At 41.6% G+C, this 27,192-nt stretch overlaps 1 protein-coding gene across 4 annotated transcripts in view; it reads right to left on the minus strand.

Moving 5' to 3' along the window:
* Positions 1–27,192, minus strand: part of SPATA17 (spermatogenesis associated 17) — a 173,153-nt gene that overhangs the window by 130,163 nt on the left and 15,798 nt on the right. For all 4 annotated transcript variants that reach the window (XM_030557504.1, XM_030557502.1, XM_030557505.1 and 1 more), the window contains exon 5: positions 19,389–19,492. In XM_030557504.1, the coding sequence (XP_030413364.1) occupies positions 19,389–19,492 (104 nt within the window). The remainder of the gene's footprint in view (positions 1–19,388; positions 19,493–27,192) is intronic.

The following is a 27,192-nucleotide window of genomic DNA, read 5'->3' on the forward strand; positions in this document are numbered from 1 at the left end:
AACCACAGCTATTTAAATCACTGATTTTAATCATGACTTAAAACAGGCAGCAGGAAACCTAGTTTTAAATAATCAATTTTAATCTTTTTTTGCATTTGTACTTTTTAGTTATTTTCCTAATAGCCTACCAGCCACATTTAGAAAGGGGGGTCTTATTAACATGTTAGGGTAACCCATCACCTAGAAAAATTTCATTGCTACCACAAATTAGGCCCATATCTGGTGGTCATCATCAGGATAGATGTAGACACTGAAAGTGGTGCAGTTTTTCTATATCACATAATTTTTAAATGGCATTGGGCATCCAATCAAAAAATAAATAAAATAACAAAAAGGGCCATAGGTCAAAGACACAGCTTAATTTTAAACAAAATTGGCAGAAAGCTTCTAAATACAATTGATAATGGTCAAAATAGTATTGTTTGGGAAATATTTAACCCTAAGTGATCTATTTTATGCACTTTCTCCTACTTTTTTTTGCATTCAATTAAAGAAAATATCTGTAGTCACATCACAGTTTGAGCTTCTTTGTACCATGTAATACATCACAATATTTGTCAATAGTTGTATAATGGCCTTATCTGAGAAACATTTTCATGATGTTATGCAGATAATAAGACCCCTAATTATAAAATGTTTTTGAAGTTTAAAATGCTCTGGCAGACTTCACGAACAGTATCCAATCACTCCACCAGCTCATGGACAGTTACATTACCCAAGGAAAAACTGTTCAGATACATTTCCAATCTGGGAAAACTATGTAATGTATTTCTCCCAACTACTGAATGGACTGATAACATAGCAGCAAAGAGAGAGACAATAACAAGTCCACGAAGCTTGAGACATAGGCAGAGATGATTCTATTTGACTTCCAGTGTGGTCATGTGAATTATGTTAGATGGTTTGTGTCAATGTAGCAGAAGCCAGACTTCTGGAGGAGAAACCGCCACATGGATTGGGAGACTCCCTCACCCATCCTCTGGTGGGCGGAGCCAGGCCCACCATACTGGAAACAGATGGGAAGGACAGGAACCAGAAATATAAAGGGCAGGCTCTCAAGCTCAGTTGGGCTGAAGCCACCAGAGGAGAAGAATTTCTCCCGCCTGCTGCTTGAGCCCAACGGACATCACTACAGTGCCAAAGCCCTGGAAGAACTGCTGGATGCCGGGGATGCTGAGGAGCTGTCAGGGCTGTGATTATTTGTGCACTCCAGGGAGATGGATGATGACCCCAAGACCCAGGTTGCCCACAGCAGGAGAGAAAGAAGTAGCCCAGGAGAACCAGACAATAGTCCGGTTGTATTGTGGCCTTAAACTAGGTCAGCATGTTTCGGGCGGATCCACGCTGACCCAGTAGCGGAAGACTCCACTACTGCTAGGGCCCTGGACTGGGACCTGGTGGAGTCAGGTGGGCCCAGGTCTCCCTTACCCCCTGCCACCCCACCCCTGGGTGACAGACTCCCCACCTTAGGCCAAGAGGCCTGAGTTGTCCTCCAGAGCTAGGACGTCAGACTATTTGCCGTCTGCCCAGCCAGAGAGCTGAACCCCTAGACTATTTGCTGTCTGCCCTGATGGAGGGCTTGAGCCCTTAGACTGCTCGGTGCTCTCCCCTGCCTGCAGGCCACAGCTCCCTGTTTGGTGCCCTGCCTACCTGAGGGCCAGGGCCCCTTGACTCTTCTGCTGCTCTGCCCTGACTGCAGGCCAGGGCTACCTAACTGTTTGGTGCTCTGCCCTGCTGGAGGGCTCGAGCTGCTGGTGCTAATTCCCACTGAACTTAATCCCTACAGAGACACTGCAGTGAGGGGGCATGCCCCCCCCCGCCCAGAGGGGTGAGGAGAGATGGCCCCGACCATCCCATGTGTGCTTTAAACATCTGTCTCCAGCCAAGCAGATAAAATAAAATATATGTTTTATAATTAGGGAGTTGAGGTCTTATTACCTGCATAACTTCATAAAAATAGCAGACCTTTTTTTTTCTCAAATCAGTCTATTCTACAAATAATGACAAATGTGATTTATTACATGATAAAAAGAAGCTCATACTGTCATGTGACTACAAATGTTTGCATTTATTGAAGGCAAAAAAAAGTAGGGAAAAAATGCATAAAATAGATCACTTAGAGATAAATATTTCCCAAATCTTCCAAAATAGTTCTATTCTGAGTACACAAGTGCATTATCAATTGTATTTAGAAGATTTCTGACAATTTTGGTCAAAATTAAATTATGTTTCTATGAACTAGGGCCCTTTTTCTAATTTTATTATTTTTTGGATTGGCTCCCCGATGATGTTTAAACATTACATAATTTAGAAAGGCTGTACCTCTTCCCACATCTACATCCATCCTGATGATGACCATCATATATGTTCCTAAAATGTGGCAGCAATGACATTTTTCTGATGAGTTACTCCTTATTGCCCAAAATGGGCTGGTACACTACAAAGAAAGGTTAGTTCTCATTGGTTGACAATCATTAAAACATGTTGATTTGCAACTATATATAGACTTTACACTAAATTAGGTGGTACTTTTTGCTAAACAGGCAAATACACTACATCTATAAACATTTATTGAAGCAACTGTGTATCTTAACTTACATTTATTCTAATTCTTAATTTTTATGTTTTTATTATGCTAGAAAATGGTGAATTATGCATTTCTTATTTATGAGATGATTAATTTTTTACTTGTTTATCTCAAGATCTTTTTGGATGGAAATTCCAATTCAATTAAAAATTCACAAAGCAGCATATTTTAAAATCTGAAATGACCTTAAATGGGTGGTGCATATGTAAGAAAAAAAATTATCAAAATATGTTTTGCATTTCAAACTAATAAAGAAAAGTAAATAAAGATCTCATCCTCCCATACATTGTTTTTGTTCATAGATTGGAAGAGGAAAACAAGCTTTGCTGCTTTTTCAACTTCCAGTTGCTTTCTTAACTTTCAATTAACTAGTCATTGAAGTGAACTAGTTGAATAAACTGAAATGAAGAAAATATTCTCTCTACACCTGAAAAAGAGGACACTATTGTCAAAAGCTGGTTTAGCACTTTAACAAATTCTGGTTCCAGGTGCTTAGTTAGTGATTTCCATCAGTTCAGTGGTGACTGACTTCCTTTAAAACTTGGTGGAAAACATGTAATTTAAATGATTTAGGCCTTAACCTGGGTTGTTAATTTCAAAATGAATTTTAAATAGGTTCATTTTTAAATATACAAACTTGCATTTAATTTAAGTTTAAAAAATCCAACTTAAATTTTAAAAAATCCAATTTTTTGACTCTTAAAAAAAATAATTGATTTTTATCCACCCTGCCAGTAGGACTAGAAAACAGAGACGCTGTAGGGTTGGCAGAATTTGCATGGGGAATTCTGCATATTGCCTAACTGCAATGGCTGCTATTCTCCTGTCATTGAAATCAGAAGGAACTTTCAATGAGTTCAGTGGAAACAATATCTCATCTGCTATCTCTAGCTTTAGCCAGTGCAATTTTTGACTTTCAATTTTATGATTAAATGCACACAGAAAATTAAAAAGATTTTTTGCAATATACACTACAGTGACATTATTAAAATAAAGTCCATTTTATCCACCAGGACAGGCTATGATTTAAATTATCATAAAAAGAAAGGTTAAAAAAATACTGTCCTATCAAACAGTCTTTATATGATGAATCTGTTGGGAAGGTTGGGTTTCTGGACAGCAGTTATAAAGTAGAGCATAACTTGCAAAAATACATATTTGCAGAGACTATTTTAGCTAGATGTGAGTACCTTACAGAAGCTTAAATATACAGTATGGCCATGGTCCAGTAAGGGCTGGATCAGGCTCCATGGACATCATAATTCATTACTTGGGCTGTTCACACAATATATTACCATTCTAACTCAAACTAGATACATTATTTATAACTATAGTACCCTGGAATGAAAGCTGACTCTGGTTTTCAGGTCAGGCAGTTTCAATCCTACAGCTATTAAGGACAGAGTTTTATAAAGTCATAGATCTCTCAAGTCATGTGCACTAGGGCACCAAAACTTCATTTAAATAATGGGAGAATAATATTCAACAACTCTGTTTTCAGTACCAGAAATTCCAAGACATGTTTAAAAGATGGGTTTGGATTGGTGGAGTAGATCAACTCAGAAAACTCCAAGTAAATAAGTTGTTTGTTTTTTGTTCTACCTGCGAGAACTTTAAGAAGTTGCCTGAAAATTTTTGCCACCTGTTGAAAACAGACTCAGTCAGGGCTGGCCCACAACATTTTGGCATCTGAGGCAGGGAGCTCAAATGATGGTCCCATGCTTGGGCCAAAACTTTGAAAGGTCTCAATTCTGCCTTCTTCCTGTTCTTCTCTCTCATAGTACTACTTTACTACCTACCCCAATAAAGGAGAAATAACAACTTAAAATACCTTGTTCAAAAATTGCAAGTAACACTTAACTTTCAAAACACCTGAACAGCAAATGTAACTTTTCTTGTCTGCATAGTAAACACTGGCATTTTCATCTGTTTGAATAATCAAAGTAGTGCTTTCTGTGCCTTCTTGGTTGCAAAGACTTGAACTGCTTCCTGAAGGTCCACAGGCTGGGCCAGCTCATGCTCTATTGAGATGGTTGCAAGGCCAACCAGCCTCTCCTGTGTAATTGTGGAGCACAGATGTGTTTTTATTAACTTGAGCTTGGAGAAGCTGTGTTCTCCATTGGCAACTGTTACAGGAAGAGTTAGAAGTATGTGCAGAGCAACAAAAGCATTTGGAAAGAGGGTGGTCATCTTCTTCGTGCACATATATTCCAGAACAGCCTTTGGAGTTGATCCTGCTGAAATGTAGCTTGAAAGGGCTTTCAGTTCATCACCTAAATCACTCACATCAATATTGCGCATGTCATCATGTGTCAACACTGTCTCCAGTGCCCTGCATTGCTGGTTTAAGTCTTCTTCAGGTTCAGTGAGGAGTTTTGGAATATTATACAACATCCCAAATACGCTGCTCTTTTCCTTGAGCTGGATGAAATGTTCTTCAACTGACTGTATTGCACAATCTAGCACCTGGTTAAAGAATTCAACTTTGAATTGTTGTTTGGGGTCTCTTATAGGATTATCCCGTGCCTCGTAATCAAAATGTCTTTTTCGGTGACTCTTGTATTCTCAGATGGGTGGGAAAATAGCTTCAGTGTGCATGGGTGGTATGTCTGTAGAAATTTTGGTGGTGCCCAGAACCCGCCCCCGCCCAAACTCTGCCCGCCCCCAAACTCTGCCCCCCACCTGCCCCAGGCTCTAGGTGGGAGTTTAGGTGAGAGAGGAGGTCTGGGGTGCAGACCCTAGGCTGGGGCAGGGGATTGGGGTGCAGGATGCGGGCTCTGGGAGGGAGTTTGGGGATGGGAGGGGTGCAGAGGGATGGGGTGCAGGGGTGAAGGGTGTGGGGTGTGGCTGCAGATGAGGGTTTGGCGTGTGGGAGGGGCTCAGGGCGAGAGTAGTGTTGTATGGGGTGAGGGCTCTGGAGCTGGCAATGAGGGGTTTGAGGTGTGGGAGGGGCTTAGGGCAAAAGTAGGAGTGTGGGGGATGAGGGCTATGGCTGGGACTGAGGATAAGGTGTTTGGGGTGCTGAAGGGGCTTGGGCTCAGGCAGAGGGTTAGGGTGCGGTGGGATGAGGGCTCTGGCTGGGACTGGGGATAAGAGGTTTGGGGGGCTGGAGGGGCTCAGGACTAGGGTAGAGGGTTGAGGGTGCGGTGGGGGGAGCTCTGGGGTGGGGCAGAGTTGGGGATGAGTTTGAGGTGCAAGCAGGCTGCTCTGGGACAGGGGCCAGAGAGGACTTACCCCAGCCCTTTCCCTGCCGGCAGCAGCAAGCTCTAGGGGACAGGGCCGGCTTTAGGAAGTGCGGGGCCCAAAAAAGTGGAAAAAAAAAGCCTTTCATTTCTTTCATGTATTATTTACTTTCCATAACTATATGAATAATAAAATTATATATTATATACATTGCATCATATATGCTGTTGATTGGCTATTAATGACCGCCGTTTCACATGTGTGGGTCCCCGTCACTCCCTGGGGGTGTGCACGTGTTGGTCCCAGCTGCTCCCTGCCCCCCTCATTGAAGCAGGTGTGCAGGGTTATTGTCCTGGAAACTGCAGGGCAGCAGTGGACATGGGGCTGGCTGGAGGCAGGGCAGGGGCTGGCTGGAGGTAGGGTCTGGCTGCAGGCAGGGCAAGGGGTGTGGGGCTGGTTGGAGATAGGGGGTGTGGGGTGGGCTGGCTTCAGGCAGGGCCACGGGGGGTGCAGCAGGGGTTTGCAGGGCTGGAGACAGGAGTGTGGGACTGGCTGGCTTCAGGCAGTGGGGTGCAGCAGGGGTTGACTGGAGACAGGGCAGGGGGTGTGGGCTGGGCAGGGTGTGCAGTGCTGCTGCGGGCAGCAGTGTGTGTCCATCCCGGACCTTTTAAATAGCCGCGGGAGCGCTGGGGAATGCATGGGGGAGGTGGGGCTCCAGCGGCTATTTAAAGGACCAGGGTGGCAGAGGCAGCTGGAGCCCCGGGCCCTTTAAATAGCCCCGGAGCCCCTCACTGCCCCACCGCTCTGGGGGCTATTTAAAGGGCCCAGAGTTCCAGCCAGGGTCGCGGGGCTTGCCGCGCTCTGGCCGGAGCTCCAGATGGGAGAGCGGTGCTTGCCGTGCTCACCGCACTCCGGCTGGAGTGCGGCAAAGCCCCGCCGCCCTGCTCTCCCGACTGGAGCCCCGGCTGGAGGGCGGCAAATCCCCACCGCCCTGCTCTCCCGGCTGGAGCCCCGGCCGGAGCGCGGCAAGTCCCGCCACCCCGGCTGGAGCTCTAGCTGGGAGAGCGGGGCCGTGCTGCACTCCTGCCGGCGTTTCGCTCAAAGGAGCGGGACCATGGAAGACCCCGGAGCAGACCGCAGCCGGGGACCAGGGTAAGTAAAAAAAAAAAAAAAATTAAAAAGGTGCCTAAGGCACGGGGACCTCTTAGGCGAGGGGCCCTGATTCGGAATCAGCCGAATCAGCCTAAAGCCAGCCCTGCTAGGGGAGGAGCCTCCTTTCCTGCCCCCCAGCAGCACACTGTCACTGTAGCTTCACTGGGGGTGAGGGATGAGGCTGCCTCCTTGCATGGGGCAGGAGTGGTGACTGCGGGCAGAGAGGGGCCCCCCTGTGCTGCTTGAGGGTCCTGCCGGAAAAGGGAAGGGTTTGAGGAGGAAGGGCAGGCTCAGAGTCCGTCTGTCCTGGCCATGGAGAGGGTGGGCACTAGGACCCTGCGGCAGCAGTTGCTGGGAGGCAACATGGAGCTGCTCAGGCAAGAGACGGTCAGTGATTCTCTGCTCCCGGGCCCAGGAAAGATGAGCCGGGGGCAGGGCCCGGGGGCAGCAAGTCGGGGCCACGAAACAGTAGGGGGAGGTGTGTGTGGGGGGCGCAGGTGGAGGGGCACCTGGCCCCACATATTGCTGGAGCTGGGCCCCTAGTTCTGAATGTTGCTGGTGCCCGAGCACCACATGGGTATGGAACTCGCCACCTATGTCAGTGTGAAGTTCCTCCACCAACTTCTGTGCACTCTTCAGAACTTTTTGAAATCCCTCATCCGACCAGTAAGACTGTAGGTATGACTTGCTTTGTCCAGTTGTTCCATTGTTCCAGATATATCAAGGTCAACACCTTGGAGTCTCTCACTTACAACATTTATTTCAAATAGTATGTCATGTCACAACACTAAGCCACACAGAAATTTGAAGTTATGTTTGTTTCTGGTGATTCCATTTCCCTCTGCCACTGTTCTCCCACAAACAGTTCTTGTCATAGCACTATCCTCCATAATGGCAACTATGGCATCATCTATCTTCCCAATTTGGTGTTTGATAGGCTTTATCACCTCCACTCGACTTTCCCATTGTGAGGCACTCAGTGGTTTCAGTGTCAGAGAGGATGTGCCCAGATGTTACTTCAAAATTTGCCATTGATGAGTTGATGCAGAGAAAAATACATAGATGCTTTGAATTATATTAAAAAATTCATTGGCCTCACTAGAAGCTGATGCTGCATCACTGATCACCAAGTTCAATGAATGAGAACTGCATGGGACAAAAAAATCTCGAGGGTTTAACTCTCGGATCTGTGTCTGCACTCCTCTGTTCTTTCCTCTCATGTTGGCACCATTATCGTAGCCCTGACCTCTCATGTCAGGTATCGCAATTGCTGTATCTTCCAGCTTTTTTAAGAAGCACACTTGTCATACCAGCTCCTGTAGTATCATCAATGTCAATAAATTCTAGAAAATGCTTGCTGACAGTCACCAGTGCAGGGACATTTTCACTAGGTTCTGTTGTTGTTACAAAACGTACCATTTAAGTAATTTGTTCCATATGGTTGATGTCAGGTGTGCAGTCCAGAATAAAAGAGTAATATCTTGCTGACTTCAGATCTGCCACAATCTTCTGTTTGACTTTTGTTGCCAGTAATTGTATGATCTCATTTTGAATTGTTTTTCCAAGGTAGTGGTGTGTGTACATTTCTTAGGTGGTGACTCTTTTTAGATGCTCCTGGAGTACAGCATCAAACTCAGCCATCAGCTCCACAATTTTAAGGAAGTTTCCATTGTTTGGTACATACAGCTGATGTGAAGTGCCACGCAGTGCTAGGTTTTGGGTAGCAAGCATTCTCATAATGGCAACGAGCCTTTTCAGAACATTTTGCAGTCTTCTCTTGATGCTGATCATCTATGGTGGCCTTTAACCTTAGTCTCATCTCAAGCTCTTTCCACGTATGGAGTGCTCTCTGGTGATTTGCTGCCCCCTCATGGCATGCCAGATTTTTAGCCAGATTTGTCCAGTCCTTTGTTCTTGTAGATCCCAGTGTGGCTGGAACATTAGACTGGAAGAGTTTGCAACAAAAACAGTATGAAGCATTCTGGGTTTTTGAGTACATAAGCCATGGCCTCTCCACTTTGTCTCCATTGGGGATTTCACACCAGTAATGTGTTGGATGGAAACTTCTATTTTGATTGTCTTTGGGGAACATGAAGTTTTTCACTTGCTGTGCCCCACGCAGTACGAGGAAGTCCCTCAGGCTACTGCTCAAATGGGTCCACAGTCCTGGAAAATCTAGACTTAAGGAACTAAACTCAGCAGCAGCTGTTTCTTGTCCCTCCACCACACTCTTCTCTGATCTACACTTTTCTTCAGGAATGTGCATGGTTACATCCATTTGAGATGGAGATATGGATGCTGCAGTAGCTGACAGGTCATCTGCACTCTGACTAACTGGAAGATCAGGCATCTCCTCACCACTCACATCCTCACTGGGGCCAGAAGGCTCACCGTGAACATTTGTGTCTATGTATCTCAGGAGAGCTCCTTCCTGCTTAGATAGAAAAGCTTCCTTTGCTTGCTTTCTTTTTCTGAATGCTGCCCCAGAGGGACATTTCACTCATGACTGCTGTTCTGTGCCAGCTAGAGTGGCTCTCAACACTCAATTGAAGGGGACAAATAAGCAGGCTGGTAACAGGGCCTGAGTGAGGGAAGATTTCAGCATCTTAAGGGCCTAACTGGCTCCTACTACTTCAGTTGCCTGCCTGTTCTCCTCAAGTGGGTTCAGGGAAGCAGCAGGAAACAGGAAGCTCCCTGAGAAGCTGGTGTTAATCAGTCCAGGTTCCTGGGGGTGCTAGAGAGGTACATGAGAGTCTTCTCCTCCTCCTATCTCTCCCTGCAGCTCCTCCTGTTTTCCATTATTCCCTCTCACTTTTTCTCCTGCCTGCCTGTTATGTCTCTTGCGCCATCCTTCCTCCAGCACAGCACTCCATCATCTCTGTGCATCTAGAGCTGAGAGAATACATATGCATCAGCGGCAGACAAAATTTTCTACACTCTGGGTCCTAGTGCCTCCCCTCCTACACACACACAGTCTGGCACTTGAGACAGCTGCCTCAGTTCGCCTCCTGGTAAGGCCAGCCCTGGAAACAATTGCTGTTTTGGTCAGGAGGAGGAACATTTAACCGAATTATAACAACAACAAAAAATATATACATTCTTAAGAATATTCTGATACTTTGTAAAATAGCTGATGCTTGGACTTATCTCTATCAGATGAAGGGACTTTTGAAAGCTGTCATTTTGTTAGTGTGAAAATAGATAATGTATTTCCAATCCAGTTTATGGAAAATAGCCTGACCTACAAAATATGCCATAAACGAAGGACTAGACATGCTGTAAGGTAATACCCCTTCATATCTTTCCTAGCAACTGAGCCTCATCCTGCAGACTTTACTCATGTGAGAGCTGGAGGACCAGGCACTTTTAGCCTGAAGAAAAACAGACTTCCAGCAACCTGACAGAGTACATTCCAATAAATCTTAAGAATAATTAAGAAGAAAATGATATCTATACTTAATATTTTCTCCAAAGAAGATGAAGTTTGAGTTTTCTTCTAATTCAGTTTCTAATGGAAAAGATTCAAAGAAAAACTGACTTAACTGAGCTAAGAGTGGTTACTGGAGACTCCTTTGGCTCACATATGTGAAGGAAATAGACAAGCTATTTCTTGGTGTGTAAAGACAAACCATCTGTGGCAAGGCTAAATGTTCAGCAAGTTGATTTCACATTCTCTAAATTATTAACTGTCAGGAAGCCTCCTTTTTCTGGTTTAACTGTTGACCCCTTTGTTTAACTATTCTACCATGGTTTCACTTCCAAGACAAGATGGTGGGCCAATATGGTTTTACAAATCTAAAAACACTTAATTGAAAACATTCTGGTCATATGTGTCTGATACTGCAAGTCACGTAATACCTCTTGTAAGGTGCTGAAGTCAAGAGAATTATAACACCATAAAAATGATGAAACACAATGGAGAACCAAGTCCAAAATCTTTGGAATAATCTTCATTTAGCACATTTTCAGTTGTTTCATTAGACTTTAGACCTTTTTATATGTCTGTAGTGCATTAGGCCAGCACATTCAGCTGTCAACTGAAAAGTTAGTGGCTTAAGCCCAGCTGGGAATGTCAGCTGTTTGCCTTTCTCAAAGAAATTGGTGGAAGCTTGGGATTTTTTAAACTAGTCTGGAAAAAAAGATTCAAAAAAGATTTTGTAGCACACATTCCTTTATTGTCAGGGAAACATGATCTAATACATATTTTGCATCTCTAACTTGTATGATTCTATGACCTCTTTGGGCTGACATCTTTTACAAAATCCTCACTGATGGTCGCTCCCATTCACATACATTTCCCCCCCACCTCTCCCCAGTGGTGTTATTAGACAAAGCTTCCAGAATAATACTGTGAACTTTATGGGACATCTTTATGCCTAATGGATACTATACCTGTCCCAGCAATCTATTAAAATGAAAAGGGGATTTTATTATTATTATTTATTTATTATTATTTGGTGAAGTATGAATAATGGGCTAAAATTATAACTACTATTTTTCTGACACAAAATAAAATATTTCTATTTTATTTTCTAGCTAAACAGATGCTGGCATTCAGGTGAAATTCACACAGTGAAAGGAACTCGCAAAAGGCCCTATGCACCATTAAAATATGCATAATAAATGCAGTGGTATGTCAGCCTTTACCCCAGTCCTGCACTTGTGTGAATCACTGTTACTGATAACAATAGTTTCCATAAGCCATATGCTTGCTAAGTCTAAACTCACCCAGGGCTGCCAACTAGTATTAGTCAGATGACACAGGAATTGTAAATTATCTGTCTTGCTCGTACTAGAACCCAAACCCAAGCATCTTGCCACTGTTGTTGCTAGTTTTCTGCCATGCTGTAATCTCAGTGTGTTCTATGCCTGAAGATAATGTGATTATGTGGTGCCATTTTCTGATGATAGTCTTGCAAAGCAATGTGTATCTTACTCTTTTTCTATTTAGTTATGTCCCATTTTCCTACTTCTAGTTTCACTCCTGACATATAGCAAAGTTAGCCAAAGAATTGTACGTTAATCAGAGAGTTGGAAACTGACATCATCTGTGAAGTCTTATGATATAATAGCACCACCATGCTAATTTATGTGAAGTGATGTCCATTTGCTTATTGTGGATTGGAAATTGCTTCACATAAAACAAAATGCTAGTTCTACTACATCATAGGCAGTTATAGCCTATGCTAATTGCTTTTGGCATATTTCTCCATCGAATCATTTTGCCAGCTCTTACAGTTGTGAAAAAATAAGGGTTTATGAATGTTTCTGAATAAGATAGTGTGCTGTGTCTATTCTATAGAAGAGAAACTTCAATGAGCAGTATTGGACATTTTCTGAATGTGTGGATTTTCAAATAAATATGTAACTTCACAACCAATCCACATTCAGATACTACACAGTATATGAACTCTATTTCTATTTTCCATTAAACAGCAATAGATAATACAGAACGTGATTTATTAATAAAAACTACAAAGGGAAATTGTGGAAAACGTAGTGGAAATTTTTTCAGCAAATCAGAATAAGTTACCAATGTTATAGCTATATTAAAACAGAAAAGAAAGAAACAATAATATTAAGTATCAGAGGGGTAGCCGTGTTAGTCTGGATCTGTAAAAGCAGCAAAGAATCCTGTGGCACCTTATAGACTAACAGACGTTTTGGAGCATGAACTTTCGTGGGTGAATACCCACTTCCTCGGATGCATGTAGTGGAAATTTCCAGGGGCAGGTATATGTATGCTAGCAAGCAAGCTAGAGATAACGAGGTCAGTTCAATCAGGGAGGATGAGGCCCTGTTCTAGCAGTTGAGGTGTGAAAACCAAGAGAGGAGAAACTGGTTCTGTAGTTGGCAAGCCATTCACAGTCTTTGTTCAATCCTGAGCTGATGGTGTCAAATTTGCAGATGAACTGAAGCTCAGCAGTTTCTCTTTGAAGTCTGGTCCTGAAGTTTTTTTGTGGCAGGATGGCCACCTTAAGGTCTGCTATAGTGTGGCCAGAGAGGTTGAAGTGTTCTCCTAGAGGTTTTTGTATATTGCCATTCCTAATGTCTGATTTGTGTCCATTTATCCTTTTCCGTAGAGACTGTCCAGTTTGGCCAATGTACATAGCAGAGGGGCATTGCTGGCATATGATGGCGTATATTACATTGGTGGATGTGCAGGTGAATGAACCAGTGATGGTGTGGCTGATCTGGTTTCATACAGCATAATGTTACTACTGTACCTTCAAAGGACTGTACAAACATTAAGAAATTAAATTTCACAGTATGTCCCTGAAGTAGATAAGAGCCCAAGGGCTAGATTAATCCCTTTGTTGACACTAAGGAGACTGGTTGTGTCTCTCCTCTTCTGCTGCTGCTGCTGGGGCCTAAGGCACATGTTAGGGCTACCCTACCTTGTGACTCCTGATATAGGGTTTGCAGCAGTGGGAAATAGCTGGAGTGCAGGTGTGCCCTGGCCAAATCTCCTCCCACCCTGATTCAGCCCCCTTCTTATTATGGCCTGCCCCTGCCCTACTCCCACCCTACAATGCACGCTATGCTGGAGTTTCAGCAGAGGCAGTGCAGAGCTGGTGTTTTGTAGGGTTGTATACTGCACTGTAGCAAATTCACTGGGGAGAAAGGAGCTCTGCAGTTAGCATTATGAATTTACTATAAGGCTTGACCTATGTATACAAAACTAATACTTAAGTCTGTATTATCATGAGATTAAAAAAGATCTTTCAGATATAGATTCATAGATTCTAGGACTGGAAGGGATCTCGAGAGGTCATCGAGTCCAGTCCCTTGCCCTCATGGCAGGACCAAATACTGTCTAGACCATCCCTGATAGACATTTATCTAACCTACTCTTAAATATCTCCAGAGATGGAGATTCCACAATTTTTAAAATTAAAAAACAGCAAGTAAACAAAATATCCTATTGTAATAAATTCATGACATAAAGGCCAGTTTTCCAGTGTTTTTGATATCATAGGAGCTAATTCTTACAGTTGTCTTTAATTCATATGAAAATAATGCTTCAAATATGCAAATTCATGATATGCAAATTCACATATATTACTATTATTATTTAATCATATTTTAGGTCAATTTCAGTTAAATTAAATTATGTCACTCTATGGCTCTAAACTCAGCTTCTATTAAGTTTACTTTCTCCTGAGGTTTGTGAGGTGAACACATATGACTACTAAATGAGGGCAGTTACTAAATGAGGACAGCTTTTATTTCAATTGAATGGTAAAGATGCGGCTGCTAGGTGAGGGTAGCTTCTTTAAAAAGTAAGCAAGCAAACAAACAAAAAACCCCAATCCACAGTCCTAGGTGCTGAAACTTAGGCTCTTAAATCCATGCTTAGGTACTTACTTAAAAGTGGCCTGTGTTTCAGAAGTACTGAGCAACCCCTTCTCCTGTTGAAGTTGTTTGAAAATTCTGGCCTACAGCCTTTCACTTTACAATCTGATGTCACAAACAAGCTCAGCCCAGACATGTAAAGAGTGTGCAGTCTCACAGTTGACAGCATTATCCATCCTGCTGATAAATTTGGGTAAACTATGATTCTACCTAGGATACACACTATCTTCCTCTTTCGTAAATTTAAACTGTATTAACAGCTTCCTCACAGCCTGATGTTAGGACTTTGCCTTTCATCTCTAAAATACCTTCTTCCAAGGAATAAGAGGAAGAAACACAGCTGCATCAACGAAATGTTTACCAGCATTCATGCTAGTCTGCTCAGAATTCATAAAGGATCTACCATGCATGCATCAAAAACACTGGAAAACAGGCAATTATGTCATGGATTTATTACAATGATAGGGTATTTTCTTTACTTGCTGTGTTTTAATTTTAAAAATAACAGAATAAGAACCACAGCTAAAGAAAGTGTGCGTAAAAGGTTGCAACTTTTGACTTCGATCAAAAATGAATCAAAAGAGCTCCTGTTGTCTCCATTGCTGTCCACTCCACACTACCATATCATCTGCCAACCTGTCATAGCTTCCATTTAAGCAAGTAGTTGTCATGATTAAATTAGTTTAAAAAGGATAACTTGCAAACCTCAAGGTGTCTAAAATAAATGGGAATATAGATATATACAAACTGCACTCTTCAACATGATAACCATCAAATATTTGTTTTTCTGCAACCATAGAATCATGGAGTAAGCTGCATTTATTTTGTATGTTAAACTTTCTAATCCTCACTCTACTCTCTAATCTATTTTGCCACAACTATTTTCAATAGTTCAAAACTCTTTTCTGCTCTTTATAGGCAATATCAAAAATGTTGCTTTCTTTCCCTCTAAATGTGGATCAGATAAAGCAGAGGTTTAAAATCAGCTGGTCAAAGAACCAGTAATGGCAATATGCTGTCTTGGACTAATATTGATTTTAAGGTATGATATTTCATGATATGCCAAAAGTGAAATGGATGTTTTATTCTGTATAAGAGTTGTGAATCCAAGTTTTCTAATGATATACACAAATTGTCTCTAGCTCTGTCATGTTGCAGATATAAAGCCATAAAACTATGAGATAACATAAATAAAGAATAAATTTTAGCAAATGTTTTAAGGTTTAAAAAGTATTAACTTTACGGATAATCTAAGGCCTATATAAATTAACTAAGACAAATAATTGTGGCACTGTTTCTCTAAAATATGTGAATTAAGGAACATATATGATGGTGCAGTTTGGTATCCTTTTTTTCTTTTGTGTGTGTGTGTGTGGATCATCTGCATAAACTACTCAGCTTTCTCATTCAAGCAGTCTTCTTAAACTCATGCTAACTATTGTAATGACAAACTTTAATGTGCATTTACACCATCTAGTTGGCAGCTCTAACCACCGAAGTGTTTGCCTCAGTGTTGTGTCAAAGCTAGTTTTCATGTTGTGTGAAGCTCAGAGCTCTAATACCATTGACACAGCACTAAAGCAAAAGTCTTGATGAAAGCAGCTAAAGAATGAATGTGTTAATTAAGGGACAATTTCATCAGCAATGCTCCAGCTGCTTTGTTTGGAGATGAAAAGCAGTCATAAATGTAGCTTAACCTGAGCCGGGTTTATTAATAAGTTGCAGAAGTGTACCAATGAGTCTGCCCCAAACTTTCAAAATATCTGTAATAGTAAAGCTGTAGCAAAAATCTTTAGGCACTTAGTTGTTCTCATCTGTCTATGCATTTTTATTCATGGCATTTATTTAATAAATGGTTAAATGCTTTTTATATACAGTAAATAAACTACAACTAAATTGTGAGTGTCCCTGACATGGTGTGTTGAGGGAGGGAAGTATGCAGAGAACCTCTCCCCAACCTTCAATAGCACTCCCATGCATTACACAGTCACAATATAGGACCAGCACTTCCTGGCCAATGTGCTTGGTAGCACTTCTTGACTGGATGGAGGAAAATCTATCTGAGTTGAGAAAATGGCCAGGGCATAGTTCCCCATTGCATTCCTGCTGGATTCTATGAGGTAGATGCTAGGGGGCAGTGCACACTACTTTTATAATTTATGCCAGTGAAGAGATCTATGCAGCGATACTTATTTCTAGAGAAAATCCACTGATTCTCTTTCAATACTCAAAATATGTATTGTATCTGATCAATTTGGATGACAAGTTCATTACAAATTGTACAATTTATTTCTAATGTTCAGGGCAAATTTGGGTTTAAGTAAAAAACGATATTAGTGGATAGATTAATAATAAATAGCTACCAAGATCAACAGAAGGATATACTAATGAAATTAGTCATGAAATTAATTTAGCTATTTTTTATACAATTGCATCATACATTTAATGTTACAAGACATAAAGTAACAGTCAAAACCTACATCTATCTAATACAATAATGGCTAAAGAGAATACGACTTCCAATTTGCGTTTCTGTCATAAGTAAAGGATGTTCGTTCTTCTGCACTCAAACTTAATAATGTTTTATTAATGCTACCATGTCTATGGCTAATTTTTAATTTCATGATATTGTTTTCTTGTTCTTAACCTGGGGCAGTTTTTGCATATCGGGCAAGAGGTTACAAGTGTATATATCCACCAAATGCACACTCAGCCTTTAAACTAATCAAACTAATTTATCTTTGTAAAACGTCTCATCTCAGTATGAAAATATATTCTTGCATATGTATTAAAATAAAATACTATACTACTAACTATGGAGTAGATGAACTATAACTAAATCCAAGGTTGCATGGTGGCCTGTGCACAGTAACACTACTTTGTCTCAATGATTAAATAAATAAATAAATAAATAAATAGTTTTCAAAAATTTAGTGTTGGTATTTATAATACCATTTAATTCACAAAAATGAAATAGCATTAATTGTTATTAAATGCTAATAATGAATAAAAGTATTAGAAAACATGGACTTAAAAAAAAAAACAGATCAGCACCAAGAAAACATACCCTAAAATAAAACTTAAAATACACACAGGTAAACTATCTGTGGACTCCAAAATCCCTAAGAGCCTGAAATCAGATAAACAAAGAAGCAGAGTATAAACATATCAACAAGAGAAATAAACCTAGCAAACTGAATTTGTCACATTTATGATGAACTTGATACATGACAGGCAAAACAATAGCTCTATACATTAAAAGAAATAGAAATCATTTCCTCTCCTATTTGCCACAACTCAAGATTTGAACAAAATATCTACATAGTGCATTGACACTTTACGCATATTAATAATCTGAAACAACCATTAAGGAATTTAATTAAAGAGCCAAACATACAAAAATAATGCAGTATGATACCAAATGTATGGTGTATGAAACAAAGAAAAGTCATATTGAGGGGAAAAACAAAATATAAACTGCAATAAATCCATGTTCAGTACAGTAGAAATGCCACTTCTCATTATCTTATTTTATCTATATATGTCATAGGCTTGTAGGTCAGTTACTTGCTCTTGTTTCAGGTTCAGGAACCAAGAGGAGATAGATGATTAAACTATTTTGAACACGGAAGTAGACCTGCATCTCAGCAGTTCATCCAGTTACAAAGTACTCATTGTAGATTCCCAGCAGGTCAAGAGTAAATCCTAGATAGTGATTAAATTTATAGGTTTACTCTTATGACTGCCCAGAAAAAAAGCAAACCTGGGATTTTTGTCAAAATATGGACTGGATGTGGTAGGATGTAGAGATGATACAGTTGATACAATCCCCACCATTACAATTGTTTTCAAATTTGGTTTCTGTAGTTGAAATATGAACCAGTTTTGTATCCATAAATATGTGTCTAAATTAACAGTAAACAAAAGGTGGATGGAGGCACTTATATTACTTCTAAAGCAATGTATTTATGAGACATGATAATTTACATATTATCATAAAGAAGGTGCACCACAAAAGAGTAAAGAGCTATTCTTACATAAGAATACTGGAGATTAATAACTACAAACTTTTAAAAACTGGTTGGATTATTTATTTCATATAATTCACTTGCATAATATTTTATTATTTTAATAAAATAATAATTAATAATACTTTTGCTGAACTATGTCTCTTGCAATGTCATCTAGACCCAGATTTGCAGAAATTGGTTTTAACTAAACAACTTTATACATTTACCTCACAAAAAAAGGTAAGTTTTTTTTTGTTTGGTTGATTTTTGTTTGTTTGCTTGTTTGTTTGTTTTCAACACCTACAAAGTTGCCTGGGTAGTGTCCAAGTCCCCTAACAGGAAAGTGATGATCTCTGTCATTCAAGACAATCAAAGTAAGAGCAAAAAAAAGATGGGATATCGAGGTAAATCACCCAGTGATCATGTTAATGAAAATATGTACAATGCCTTATTATATCAGCTGTTGCAAGGAACCCTACAAAGATCCGGCAGTGGTGTTTTATTATGTCCCTAATAAAGAAGCATTTCTGACATGTGTAAATTACTTGTCTTAAAGAAAAACAAAATCTTAAAATGTAAGGGTCCTCTGATGAAGCTGAGGTCAGTAGAGGTACACCAGGGAATAATTTGGATGGGAATGTTGTTATTTATTATTTATTTATCATTTATTTATGCTGCAGTTGCAGAGCCCCAGTCACAGGCCAATTCCCCAATGTGCTAGGCAAACACTGTACAAACACATAAAAGAAAGATAGTCCTCTTCCCCCAAAAGCATTCACTCTAAGAGAAACGACAAACAGGTGGATACAGACAGACAGGGGAGCACAAAGAAACAATGAGAACGTATTGGTCAGCATGAGAGGCAGTGGTCTTACACACCAGCTCCCTAATGGTCGTCAGGTCTTCTGTAGGAATGATGGCAACAGCAAATGACCACTGAAATCAATGGAAGTTCTGTATGGGGACTGGATAGAGAACGTAGACCTAAGTCTTTATATTTTTCACTGTCAACCACCAATTTCCAATGCAAACATTTTAATTGCCAACACACTTAATTCTGAAGAAGAAATTAAAGTTTTATCACTCTTTTTTATCTTTACCTGACAATCTCATTATTCACAGAAATAGCTTCCAGATATTTCTTCAGTGCATAGTAATTATGGATATATTTTCGGATATAATAGCCTCGCCATCTTTTCTGAATCTAGAAGAAATATATTTTTACTTTAGTATATTTCATGCAATATAGTAGTGAAAATAGCTTGCAACACTCTTATAAAATGCGTTATGTTTTTCAAAGGGTGATGGTGCTTTAAAAAGTGACATCTACACATAATACGTAAATTTGTCTTTCTATTAATATAGTGATGGTGAGAAGTATGTTTTGTACTAAAACTGTAGCATGAATTAAATATTAAATGCAAACATTATTAGAGATGTTATCAAGAGATGACAGTGATTATGAGCTAATTGTGATTTAAGTCATTGCCTGCATTGAGGTGTGGCAGGGAGAAGAGGCTGTGCACAGGCATCTACTCCCAGAGTCATTGTACATGGTGGCACCCCTGTAAGTGAGGTAGGACGTACATCCAGAGATGGCCTCTGTTACAGTGATTTACAGTGCGTAGCATTGTATCACCCCAACTCTACTATACTCTCAGCTGTATATTGTGGGTCTGATCCTAAGCCCCATGAAGTTAGTAGAAGACTTTCCACTAACTCCAATGTTTTTTTATTCAGGCTCTCTATGAAGTTTCTGGTAGCACTGCATGTGCTACGGTTCCCTGGGTCCTGCAGGCAAGCAGCATCATCCTGCAAGATGCCGACCACACACTATACTCATTCTTATTATTAAGAAGCAACACAGTATGGGGATATTTGTTAAGTAATTAGTCATAATATTTTCATAGAATGCTATCCTTCCAACAAAACTGATGGGAATTATGTAGAAAAAAGGACAAGGGAAATTTCTTACATGTAAATAATTACCTTAATGTAGTCCTGTTTATTAATACACTATATTAGGTCATATGGTCTCCTAAACATAGCATCAGGAGAGGGGACTCATACCTCTATACATTTTAAATTTTAGGTCCCAATTCTGACTAGAATTTCCTGAGAATTTAATCAACAACACTGCTCAAACTAGCTCTGCTGCTTAATTCTGACCATGGTGACTCTAAAATGTTGATTATTTTAAATCACTTTAAAATGATCACATAGCACTGTGATATCTGTTTCTTTGGGAATGGAAGTAAGAAGTAATTAGCAGCAGAGTTGTAAGAATTCGTGTAATTTCAGTGCCTGCTGCCTAAAAACCAGATTAACTATTATGTGGACATGCAGAGACAGAGAGGAGGCAGCTTGTGCCTCCCCTATTCAGAGGATTTGGGAGCCAGGGCAAAGGACTGCTCCTCCTCCACATTTTCTTTCCTGTATTATATATCCATACATGTTTTCTCATGTTGACCTCTTTGCCTTCTCTTTCCCTCCAATACACATGTAACTTTCCCTACATACTGTTCTCTATTTCCTTCCTTTTCTCTCCTTTCTTCTCCTGTTTTACCTAAGATCTTTCTCTAGATATGACACTTCTCATTTCTAACATCATTTTCAGCCTTATATCACAGGCTTATATCACTCAGGGCTTGTCTACATCAGAAAGTTGCAGCGCTGGTGAGGGAGTTACAGCGCTGCAACTTTGAAGGTGTACACATCTGCAGGGCACCACCAGCGCTGCAACTCCCTGTTTGCAGTGCTGGCCGTACTCCCGTTTTGTCTCGGGTGTAGAGGATCCAGCGCTGGTGATCCAGCGCTGGTAATCCAATGTAGACACTTACCAGCGCTTTTCTTGACCTCCGTGGAAGGAGGAAGCCTCTGGTAATCAAGCTGGTCTCCTTTCCCGGTTTGCTCTCTCGTTCCCGGAACCCCGAGCAAGCAGGTCTCCTTCCCTGCGGTTTGCTGGGTGGCTCCGGGAACGCGAGAGCAAACCGCGGCGAAGCTGGTCTCCTTTCCCGGTTTGCTCTCTCGTTCCCGGAACGCCGAGCAAGCAGGTCTCCTTCCCTGCGGTTTGCTGGGTGGCTCCGGGAACGCGAGAGCAAACCGCGGTGAAGCTGGTCTCCTTTCCCGGTTTGCTCTCTCGTTCCCGGAACCCCGAGCAAGCAGGTCTCCTTCCCTGCGGTTTGCTGGGTGGCTCCGGGAACGCGAGAGCAAACCGCGGCGAAGCTGGTCTCCTTTCCCGGTTTGCTCTCTCGTTCCCGGAACCCGGAGCAAGCAGGTCTCCTTCCCTGCGGTTTGCTGGGTGGCTCCGGGAACGCGAGAGCACACCGCGGCGAAGCTGGTCTCCTTTCCCGGTTTGCTCTCTCGTTCCCGGAACCCCGAGCAAGCAGGTCTCCTTCCCTGTGGTTTGCTGGGTGGCTCCGGGAACGCGAGAGCAAACCGCGGCGAAGCTGGTCTCCTTTCCCGGTTTGCTCTCGCGTTCCCGGAACCCCCCTTGAAGCCGCCCAACAGCGCTGCAGTGTGGCCACATCTAACACCACTTGCAGCGCTGGTTGCTGTAAGTGTGGCCACTCTGCAGCGCTGGCCCTATACAGCTGTACTAATACAGCTATAACAACCAGCGCTGCAAAATTTTAGATGTAGACATGGCCTCACACCCCCATTCACCTCCCAACACCCATCCCCACAGCCCAATGTCCACACACAGGACTTAGAAATTCTACTAGACATCTAAAAGCCAAAGAGCTAAGTCTACTAGCTAACGTACAAAGCTAACGTACACTGCCCAGGAGCCTGGAAAATTTGAACATACCTGTACAGTTACCAAAAACAAGGAGGAGGATTTTTCTCTTTTTTTTTTGGTTGCTCTTGCCCCAAACACCGTCTGTTCTCCCCACCCCTTCCCTCTTGAGGACTCCTGACCAAGATAACAGCACACTACATATGCTAACAAACTTAAACAAAGGCTTTGTTTAAGTTTATCAGCATATGTATTGTGCTGTTAAAGTCATTTAAAGAATGAATGCCCTCCCTAGCCCTGTTCTACTCCTTTAAGGAGCAGAGTGTGCCCACTCTGGAGAGATGGGCCTAGCCTCAAATCTCTGTGGTACCCCGTACCTGCTAAAAATCTCTTGCCGGTACTGCATACTGGAGGGTCTTTGGGAGAGGGGCTGCCTATTACTATATATCGGTATAGTATCTAACACGATGGATTTTGACTACTAGGCACTGCTGTAATACAAAATAATAAATAATAATTATAAAAGCTGTTACATGTGGAAATAACAAAGGTTAAGTGTTAAGCATAGTGGTAGGAAATCTTGTGTCACTTTCCCATTCACAACAAGCATGCAGAGGAAAAAAAGGAGAGGAAGGGGAATAGTGACAATGGGCATATTTGCAGAAATCTGGGATTAAACAAAATTTTTAGTGTGTGAATGCACTACGTGTTTTCATCTTTGGCCTCACTACTGCTATTAGGCAGGAGTAACTTGGCTGCCATATAGCTGTTCTCTTCTTAAAGCAGTATCCTTCAAACTCTGTCCAACGCTTTGTACCTTATTTTTATTCACATGATACTCCAAATCTGTGCGGTCCATGATCAACCTCTTTATTGAAATTTTTCAAGATTTAAAGACAAAGGGTGAAATCTTGGCCCTACTGGAGTCAATGGCAAAACTCTCAGTATTTTCACTGGAGCCAGGATTTCACTGCAAGTGTCAAATTCTGCCCTCTATTACAATATTATAAATACAGAGTAACTCCATGAACTTCAATGGAAGTATGCTAGATATATGCTAGTGTAAATGAAAGCAGACTGGATTTCAAAGTTTGTAATGTTATGACTCCATTTTCCCAATTCTGCATGTCAGAGGCTACATGAGAGAATGAATCTATATAATACAAGTTGTTTAGAGAATTAAGTATATCTTCAATCTTTTACACAAAGGTTCTATTTATATTAAAATTTGCTACATAAAAGTTGCTGAAAATTTTGCTTTTGCAAGAGAGTACAATGTTTTATGATTATATTGATTTTCAATCCCAAGGTGAATATTTTAGCACTTCTAAAAAAGACAACTGTGTATGCCCTTCAAAGTAATTAGCAAGTTTCAACAGTGATTGGTACAAAACAATTATTGTCATTGATCAGCACCGAACAGATAATTTTAAACAAAGTCATTGTGTGCTCAGCAGATTACAGCTTGTTAACAGGCAAGTTCTAAATGACCTCTTAAGCTAGTCAAATCAATGATGCATATTCCTCATTAAGTAACATCAAAATGTAAGTGGTCTTATAAATAATGTTTATTTTAAGCACTAAAACAAATGGCAAAACCTTGATATATCAAAAGCCATCTGCTCATGAGATTTTTTATTATTATTATTTTATTTTGAGGGGATTACTTTGGTTGCTGAAAATTCACAGCAACCTTAAATCATCCAAACAGAAAGAGAATAATATCTCACCACCCAATATTCAAAAAGTAAAATTGATTCACCGAAAATAAATTCAATATGATAATCTTATGTTTTAAACCATTTCTGAATGCTTCTGTTTTTACAGAGGTGAGAGACAGATAACAGTATCTACGGCCAAACAATTCAGGAGCTCATAGAGATGTGGGATAGCTTCTGAACATGACCAGTATGAGTATACCCTAGTGTTGAATGTTACTCCTATTGCAGTTTTAGACCATTTCCTAATGTAACCAACTAGGCTGATACAGTTATGAGCAGGGGCAGCTCTAGGCACCAGCTAAACAAGCAGGTGCCTAGGGTGGCAAAATATATGGGGCGGCATAATGCTGGGGCCCCAACTCATACCTGAAGTGGCATCCCGGGCCCCAACTCATACCTGAAGTGGCAACCAGCCTGTTGTTCTGCTGCCGGGTGCAGCAGGGCAGGGAGCCGGCTAAGTGGAGAACGTGTCCCCGCCGCTCTTCCACAGGCAGCGGCCACCCCCCAACCCCTCAGGCGGGAGCTGGTAGCACAGCCCTTCCCCGGCTGCAGAGGACAGGCCGCTCCTCCTCAGCTTGTCCCCACCCCTGCAAGCCGAGGAGCGGCCCATCCTCTGCAGCTGGGGCAGGGCTGCGCTACTGGCTCCTGCTTGGGAGGATGAGGGTGTGGCTGCTGACCGCAGGAGAGTGGCGCGAACAAGCTGAGGAGAAGCCGCCCGTCCTCTGCAGCTGGGGCAGGGCCGCGCTACTGGCTCAGCTTGGGGGAGAGAGTGGTCCCTGACTGCAGAAGAGTGGCGAGAGCCGGTAACGCAGCCCTGCCTGGCTGCAGAGGACAGGCCGCTCCTCCTCGGCTTATTCGTGCCCTGTTCTGGCTGCAGAGGATGGGGGGACATGGCACCCGGGCAGGCTGCTCCTCCTTGGCTTGTCCCCGCCTCCTCCTCCTCCTCCTTCTCCCCTCTGTGCTGCCTCCTGCCAGGGGAGAGGAGAAGGGAGCAGAGCGGCAGCCCGGGCTGAGCCCAGCTCGTGCCAGGGCCAAGGCGAAGACCAAGGATGAGTAGGGCTGGGATCCAGCAGCAGCCCCAACCCCGTCCCTGGGAGCGGTGGTGACGGAAGGTGAATCCGTCTTGGGCCAGATCCGCAGCAAGGTAAGAGTTGGGCCAAGCAGGAGGGTTTTGTTAAAATTAAAAGTTAAAATTACACTAGTAGGAAATGGTTTTATTTCACTAACTACAAATTCTCTGTTTTCATTTTTTTAAAATTCTGAACAGTCAAAACAAAACTGCAAAGTGCAAACATGTGTAAAAGCAAAAAAAAAGCTGAGGGTCGGGGGACAGCCAAAAATTTTTTTTGCTTGGGCCAGCAAAAAACCTGGTTATGAGGCAAAACACTGATTGTATACAAGAGGTAAAGTCCATGAGTCACATTTCACTTTTAATCTAATCTTGATTTTAAAAGTGTTTTCTAAAGCTTAGAGTATAATGCACTTACACACTAAATAACCTATTCATGACTTTTATACTCCAGTTTTCTATTAATGTAACTCCACTGATTTCAATGGCTTTACACTCATGTAAAACTGGAGTAAAGCAGTTGTAAATCAGGCCCTATAGCAGCTATCCCTAAACCCAGCAGACCTTATTCTCTACTAGCCTGTATCTTGTGCAGCCATTTACACCTGGGCATAAGGAGACAAAATGGGTATGAAACTCTACCATATCAAAATGGTAGCATTTTACTTGCATAAGTATCAATGACTACACAAGATGTATGCAATGGAGACTCACAGCCAGTGTTTATAAGTAAATTAAAACAATGGACCAGATCTTCTATTGGTGTAAATTGATATATTTGCACTGAAGTCAGTGACACTAGGCAGTTTTACACCATTGAAAACAATGCGACTATGCAAATTTATATTAGCTGAGAATCTCAGACTCAATACTGTGATTACAAACGTACAAAAAAAGAGTTTTGTTTTACATTGCATATCAAACTCTTTTCCTTTGGAGTTTTGAACAAGTATATTTGACTTGAATATGTAACTGCTTCTGAAACCTGGGAGTGCTGAAAGAGACATAGGACCTATTTCTGAGCTGATTTACAAATTTTGTGCTTTTCCACTGACTTCAGCTGCATGAGATGTAAATCAGTGCAGCATTTATCCCATTGTAGAATACTTTTAAAATAGCTATTAACTAAGCAATAAACTAAAACAAAACATGTATTTCTGGGCAATTGGAGCCTATTCACAAAGTGGGTAGGATTTGCCTCTAAGCACCTTCAACTCCTAAGACATGTATCAAGGGTGAGATTCTGTGCTATGACTTTGAGAGAATCAGCACCGAACTCACAACCCAGAGGAAGAGGGGACTAAATTGGTTTAAGTCACTCTTGTGCCCTCCCAACCTTGGGCTGCTCTGAGGGTGGTAGAGGCCCTTGGTGTAACCTAAAAAGCTTCAGAGGTCTGTTACAGCAGCCTCTCAAGGCTGCCCTATGGGGATCTCCATGGCACTGCACGTTCATAGAATCATACAATATCAGGGTTGGAAGGGACCTCAGGAGGTCATCTAGTCCAACCCCCTGCTCAAAGCAGGACCAATCCCCAGACAGATTTTTACCCCAGGTCCCTAAATGGTATTGCGGTCCTGACTCCAACATACCCCCTATATCAGGGCTTGAGATAGAATCCTTAGAATACAGTCTAGTGCCTGTCTTCTGCAGTTGCTGCATCAAGGAAATCCTCCCCCATAAACATATCAGGCTTTCAGGGCCCTTTTACAGCACTCTGGCCCTTTTATGCAGAGTAAAGAGGCGGGAAGGGAATGAAGATCTCATTCCAAAGACTATTCATGTTCGTAAAATTTCACATGTGCTTAAATGTATTGTTGGATCGGGACCCAGCGGCCCAGGAATGCAATACTTTACACTGCTAACCACTTATGTAATGGATACAATAGATTTTGCAGTTTTCCCTTTGACAAACATTATTATTCTCTGTTTTTATTAAATGAAGCATAAAGATTGTTTGCATCCTTCTTTCTCTAAAGAATCACTGATTACATCATCACTGAGGTCAGCACAGTTCTGCCTATGTATTTAGTCAATTAACTTGTGTTCATTTTGCCAGCTGGATGACTGCTTCTGCAGCAGAATAAATAAATTACAGGGCCATGCCATGTATTAATATGTATCCATGTTTTCTCTTACAAAAGGCACATGCAGCAGAGCACTTTCCTGTTATTTCCTGAGAAAAAATATTTGCAATATTATTAACTAATGAAGTAATTACACTGTCCATTACAAGACCAAAGATACCATCATATGATAGCTGTTCAGTAAGCTATGCGAAATGCATTTTGTGGTCCCTGTCTGGTTCCTAGGGAACAAACATATATATTGCACAAAGTATCACTGCTACTTGCCACCCTTCCTGGCAGTTTCATCA

Source organism: Gopherus evgoodei, chromosome 3 (assembly GCF_007399415.2).
Source record: "Gopherus evgoodei ecotype Sinaloan lineage chromosome 3, rGopEvg1_v1.p, whole genome shotgun sequence".
NCBI lineage: Eukaryota > Metazoa > Chordata > Testudines > Testudinidae > Gopherus > Gopherus evgoodei.